A 6,360-nucleotide genomic window follows, 5' to 3' on the forward strand; every position below is an offset into this window, starting at 1 on the left:
GAGTCACGCTGACTACAGCTGAACAGTATCTATAACCCTGTGGACAGTTTGAAACTTTGTTAGTGGCAGTGAATCAGCCTACACCACAAGCTTTGTGTTGATGCTACAGTAATACAGCTCAGGCAGACGGGGTCATCAGAAGTTCACATTGCTATTGTCACTCCTCATGTGTTCCCAGTCAAGTGACCCTCCGGCTGCAGGCCATTTCTCACAGCTCATCTAATACCGGCACGCTGTCCTTTAACTGAAAGCAGATGTGGAGAGCTGCTCGAAAACAAGCCCCCATTAAAGTCAGTGGCATCATGAAAATATGACAAGTTAAACAGCCGTCCGGAAAGACTGATTATTCAGTATCTGTATTTTCCATTAATGGGACAGAAAATCTTTGGCTGTGCCTTCTCAAACTTTGTAATTATTCATCAAACTCGACGCTGTGTGCTGTATTAATTCAACCTGGAGAAAAGAAAAACTCAATCACGGGCGATCTCCACTGTTCTTTTATTGAATGAATATAAAAACTGATAATTTCAGTCTGGGAATCTGGGAGGTGGAAAAGAAGAGGGTCAGGCAGTCTAGACAGCTGGGTTACGGTGGAATTAAGCAGAGGGTGACAGGGCCTGCAGACTGGTCTTGACGGCTGCTAGGTTTGCCTTCCAGGAGGTGAGGCTCTCGGACAGCTGCTGCCACTGCTGCTTGCCAAAGGTGCGATGTGTGCTGTGGCTAATGGGAGCGCAGACAGAAAAGGAAGAATGTTAAAACGGATACAAATAAATGCAGATGAAGGTCATGTCCCACCGCCTCAGAGAAATAAAACAGCAGTAGTAAATGTAACTGTGGAAAAAGATATGATGAATGTATTCTGTATGATATCACAGCCATTTGGAGGCAGAATCGCAAGAAAAACAGTGGAATGTTTCCTTGTACAATAGTTTTCCTAGTTTCAATACAGACCAACGAATTTCTACAGACCATTTCAAAATAAAAGCAGATTCCTTGACCATTACCACATACTAATTAAACGTTAAATTCTTGCAGCCTGAACAACTACAGAAGCAAGCACTCCCCGGTCCATCTCCACAACAATCTCAATCTAATCTTAATCTGCAAAGGCTCTTCTCACTAATAACAAAAAAATCTCTTAAAGTAAACTTGATGTTGTTCCAACAAACACAATTTCATCTCTTAGATGAGATGCATGTGTAACTTCCAATTTAAAATAACAGTGAGATGACAACCTGAGTTACAAAAACATTGATCAATTGAAAGTGCTGCAAAATTACAGAGCGTTGTAAGAAGAAACCTGTTTAAGATAATGATACTTTACCTGACAAATTCAACCAAATATATAGAACGTGAATAAAGAAAATGAACATAATTTTCTCACATAAAATGTGAACATAAATGTACATTCTTTCTGCATTGTTTCTTGTGTAAAATAGGATTTCATATTAGAAAACATATGCTTATACCAATATATGGTCAGAAATTATATCAAGACAAAAGAATATGTCATATAAGTCAATATGATGTGAAATGTCACATTATTTCTTTTAAGTTGAAAGAATTTTGCTCCTGGGTGATAGTTGTGGTTTTAAACTCTTCTTAATGAGCAGATAAATGAAAAATCCTTGATAAACAGCAAAACATTTGACAAATCTGAGGAGGATCAATTATGTGTTATACCTCCTTACTGTGCCTAAACCATGTACAAGTATTATATCAATATAAATTGGATGTCTGTTTTGTTGTTATTGATGAAAATATATCATTATTGATATAGTTTGATTGTCCAGCCCTGGTATAGTACAGTATGTAGTATGCAGATTGACAATCTATGAAGTACTTTTGGATTGGTACCAGTTACGGCTGTTGCCACAGGTAACATAGATCTTTATTACAGCTAAGCCATGTGTGATGGTTTAATGGAGCTTCATACCTCACAACGACTTTCCGCTGCGTCTGGTCGATTTTGCAGTACACCATCTTGGTCCGAACAGCTAAAAAGACAAAGTGGACAGGAGAAGAATTATGAGACGGCCAAGGCTCTGACAGAAAGCACTAAAAAAGTCCCACGACACGTAAGTGCTTTAAGAGAAAATGCACTTGGAAAATGAAACTGAAGAGGAAGCTAATCCCCATCGCAAAACACTAAAATGTGCTATTTTTGCTTTTAGACACTTTTCCCCACTACAGTTGGTAAAGTCAAACTCGTGTCCCATCATCTCCACCTCATTCTTTAGCGGAAGGTGGCAGTAAATGAATGACAAAGAAAAGTCAGGCAACTGTTCAATCGCTTTCCTTTCTCTTTCTGCCGTGAGAAACTAACATGCATGCTTAATAAGGGAGAACAGCAAAGATCTATTTGAGGTGTACCGTCAATGACAAAAGCCTCAACGTCATCTGGTCCAATCTGCAACTCCGTCTGCATGGTGTCAAAGGAGATTTCCTTGAATTCCACCGCCATGCCCATGAATGTCAGCAGACGCATCTTGGCCATGTTTTGCTCGTGAGACAGACCTGCAGAGCAACGAGCAGGGATCATTAAGCACCAAACAGTCACAGTCGATTACTCTCCACTCTGGGAGTTTCCCTGTGATAATTGTTTCTACATTTAGGAGCAAGCAGTCAGGGAATCTACTCATTAACACAAACATCCCTCCACACGGTCTGTTTTGAGAATCCATCCTACACATGCTTTTAATTACACCTAAGCCTCGAGTAGTGAGAAAGAGATAAACTGCTGACACACACATTCCTGCACAGTGTCAACACAGCACTGCACGTTGGCTCAATATGGAAATCAATTTAGAGCTTACGAATTTTTCGCTGTGCACTAAACTGTATAAGACTTTTAAACATGATGTGTATACATATGCATTTGTAGAATTGATCAAGTTATGGTTACTTACCAAGAGAATCGATGAAGTCTTTGTTACTCTGGTAAAACTTTACGTATGATACTAGTTTGGCACTGACAAAGATAGTTAATAGCTGTAAAGACAAAGGGAGGGAGGAATGGCAATTAGAAGACTTGATAATCACAATTAGATCATCTTTGTATTTATACACATTGAACATATATAATAATATACATATATACATATAATAATCATAGACAATTGGAATAAACATCTCACTGGCTTTCTGCAAATTGTTTCATCCGTGATGTATAATTACTAAACTATATATAGCTTTGTAATTGATACTCTATTGACCCTAAGAAACTGCATACATTTGAGTGAAAATACTTCCCCCCATTATCTCAACGTGTTCAGCTGATGATGTAAAAACCTGCTACTCAACATTCAAACCTATTAAGTAACATTGATATTGGGCTGTTTTTGTCCTAACAAATCAAAATCTAAAACTCAGTTAGGAGGCTTTTACACCAGTGTGTGTTATCCTACTTATCACATGACATAAATTGGTATTCTACACAAGCAAGATTGACCAGCTTGTAACAATGACTGATGGAAAATTTTGCTTTAGGAAACAATGTTTTCGGCGCAGTTTTGGGGCTATGTAAGGCACTAACAACGTCAAAATCTGCAGAGAACAAAATTGACAGGACAATAGTTTCTGGCAAAAACCTGAAAAGGCCTGTAATCTCTTTTATATAACCTGTAAAGAATCACACATCCCTCAGTACTCACATCATGGATTAGTTCTCCCTCCAGGAAGCGAACAGGTTTCAGGGTGAGCAGGTGGTCAAACAGGAAGGTGTTGGGGTCTTTGAGAGCACGGACGATACATCTAAAACACAAAGCACACAGATGGATGAAAGTATGATGAATGTTCAGTACATCAAGGCTTAAAGAAAATTGTTAAAAACAAGCTCTACACATTTACCTGTGGGCATCAACCCGTGCTTGTGAAGCGTTGTCTTCTGTGTAACTTCCCAGCAGCTCAACCATCACTTTTGCTGCCGTCTCACTAGGAAATGAGGAAAATACTGTGTTGAAAACTTTTTCCCCCACTTTTTAAATTCACTGATGATTTACTTCTGCACATATCCAAACATGTATTTCCCCACACACCTTACTCTGTCAGAATTTACCTTTTTTTGCCATCAACCAAAGCTTCATACACCAGCCTCAATAGCGTGTGTTTCTTCTCTGTGTTCAGGTTCCAGTCAATGATCCACTTGCGCACCTGATCAGGGGCAAAAACATTTAACAAAAAATCAGCTACATAAGAAAACTTACAGCCCATGGACATGTGTACATTTCAATAAAAAACATTCCTCATTTAACTTTGTCTGTAGCCAAAAAGATAAACGAAAAATCTACAGTTTCATCGGTCAGTTTTTGCAGGGGATCATGATGAAGAGTTATACCTGATCAAGGTCAGTGGGGATAAAGTTGATGGCATTACATGTTGCCGCCACTTTGATGAGACCACAGAAGACAGTATATCTCACTGGAGTGTTCTCATCCATGCCGTGGAACAGGTTGCTCAGCCTGTAACAAAACAGTTCAAGAGACAGTTATACATTTTCACCGAGATTCGGTTTTTTCCAGATTGGTTACATGTTTTGAGATTTGTTTTAGCTGGAAGATAAAGACTTTGCTGATTCTTAATGTTCCTATACAGTAAAATTCCTGATTTAGTTCAACACCAAAACAGTGACCTAAATTGTTTTCTTAAAGAATGTATTTTCTTTTGACCAACATTTCAGAAACAACACAATATGGAGGTGATGCTGAAGGTTTTGGGGGGGGGCAGGGTGACAGGACTCACAACTGCATCCGGAGGGAGGGTCTCTCTCCTTCACGGAACTTCACCAGTTTCTCACAAAGACTTTCAATGAGAGCCTCCTGCTTCTCCGTCTCCAGGATCAGCAGCAGAGACACGATGCTGTTCATCACACTCTCGACATCTGCAGAGAGAAGCAGCAATTAGGCTACAAGTAAAACATTGTTATTCATCCAGGTGAGGTTTCAGACTCGGCTGATTACTTCAATATTACACTTTAAATGTGGCACATTTAACTTATAACTGCAGGGGTAACCTTTCACACCAATAAAAACCTGTCATTGTCCAACATGTACATGAATGATGGTGGGTTAGACACAGGGGTGTTCATCGTGGCCTACCTTTATCATCGTCCTTGAGGCAGACGTCACACGCCTCGATGATCTGAGCCAGATCCACATGGAGTCCACCTTCAGCATTCTCCTCGGAGATTTCGGCTCCTTTGGCCTTGATGTATGCTCTCAACTCTGAGGCCTGTACACAGTAACATAATCAGCATTAGTGGAGAAATAACACCCAATAACACAAATAATGCCATGCTTCGCGTGTATATATATATATACACACACATGCTTCAGTGTGTGAGTAATGTAAAAGTGTAATATTAGCAATGTGTTTATAATTAAGCATTTACTGTGAGGTTCTGTTTTAAAATCACATGAAAATTAGCTGCAGCCAGCTACAAGAGAAAATAAACATATTCAAATATAAACCTATTAAAAATGCTAGAGCTATAGTTATCTCGTAAGAACAGAGCTGACTGTTTGGCAATGTCCCCTGCTTTGTTTATCAAGATGTGAGGCTACGTAGTTAGCATATATAGCTATCCTAAAATTACAACACTGAAGACCTGCTACTCGAGCGGTGACAGCGTTATCCGTAAATACAGTGATTTAATGGCGTTAACTATAAACTCCTCTACATACACACAAGCTAAACGGTTCATTTAATCATGCAAGTACTCGCACCGAGCTTCAACATATGTCACATTAGCAGCGTGCAGCTAACACTCAGCATGTACCTGTCAGCTGCTAAGCTAGCGGCTAGCGTTTTCGCTGGCTAGCATGCTAAGCTACCTGGTTGGACAGTTTCCGTTTCTCGACTCATCCGCAGGCAAAAAACGGAGCAGGGAGAGTTTTTAAAAGGAAAACGCATCGTACCTGGTCCTCCTCCGTAATGTCGATAAACGCTGGGACGCTCATGTTTGGTGACTTTGTTTGAGCCCAGATGATGAAATCCACGCTCTCACCACGGCAGAGACCTGAGCGGAAAAGAAAAAGGATCAACGCCGGTGGAGCTCTTCCTCTTCCGGGTCAAGTTGTTAAAGCGACAGTAACCACATCTGGAATTTACTGCGAAAGTATGTCTCATTGTATTAGCCCCTCTCTCCAAAGAGAGCCTTTTAAAACTTTATCTTTTTGAATATCTTCCACCTTTATAATTTATAGTTTTCTTTTAATATGTTCATTTTATATTCATTGTTATTGTCCTGTATGTGCTGCACAACTTCAACTTGTGCTTCCCCTTCCTTCAGAGGTCAGACAACCTCATAAATACATTTTTATCACCTGACTTCCAGCAACACATCCTAATATTTCATTCTTC

The 6,360-nt window shown here is 39.7% G+C and overlaps 1 protein-coding gene across 1 annotated transcript; it reads right to left on the bottom strand.

The window, feature by feature from the left end:
• Positions 1–479: 479 nt before the first annotated feature.
• Positions 480–6,072, bottom strand: eif3m (eukaryotic translation initiation factor 3, subunit M). Its single transcript, XM_035159196.2, has 11 exons — positions 5,916–6,072; positions 5,097–5,229; positions 4,741–4,879; positions 4,337–4,460; positions 4,058–4,152; positions 3,850–3,933; positions 3,654–3,753; positions 2,910–2,991; positions 2,374–2,517; positions 1,937–1,997; positions 480–720 (listed from the first exon to the last, which is right to left on the bottom strand). The coding sequence occupies exons 1-11, from the start codon at positions 5,955–5,957 to the stop codon at positions 597–599; spliced, it is 1,128 nt and encodes a 375-aa protein (XP_035015087.1). The 5' UTR covers positions 5,958–6,072; the 3' UTR covers positions 480–596.
• Positions 6,073–6,360: the final 288 nt, after the last annotated feature.

This window comes from Hippoglossus stenolepis, chromosome 1 (genome assembly GCF_022539355.2).
Source record: "Hippoglossus stenolepis isolate QCI-W04-F060 chromosome 1, HSTE1.2, whole genome shotgun sequence".
NCBI classification, from domain to species: Eukaryota; Metazoa; Chordata; class Actinopteri; order Pleuronectiformes; family Pleuronectidae; genus Hippoglossus; species Hippoglossus stenolepis.

Excerpts from the sequence above, each read along its gene's own strand:
- eif3m (XM_035159196.2), bottom strand. The coding sequence starts at position 5,957 with ATGAGCGTCCCAGCGTTTATCGACATTACGGAGGAGGACCAG. Across the intron at positions 4,461-4,740 it reads CCCTCCCTCCGGATGCAGTT|GCTGAGCAACCTGTTCCACG; the intron begins GTGAGTCCTGTC and ends GTTTTGTTACAG. Across the intron at positions 3,934-4,057 it reads TTGGTTGATGGCAAAAAAAG|TGAGACGGCAGCAAAAGTGA; the intron begins GTAAATTCTGAC and ends CTCATTTCCTAG.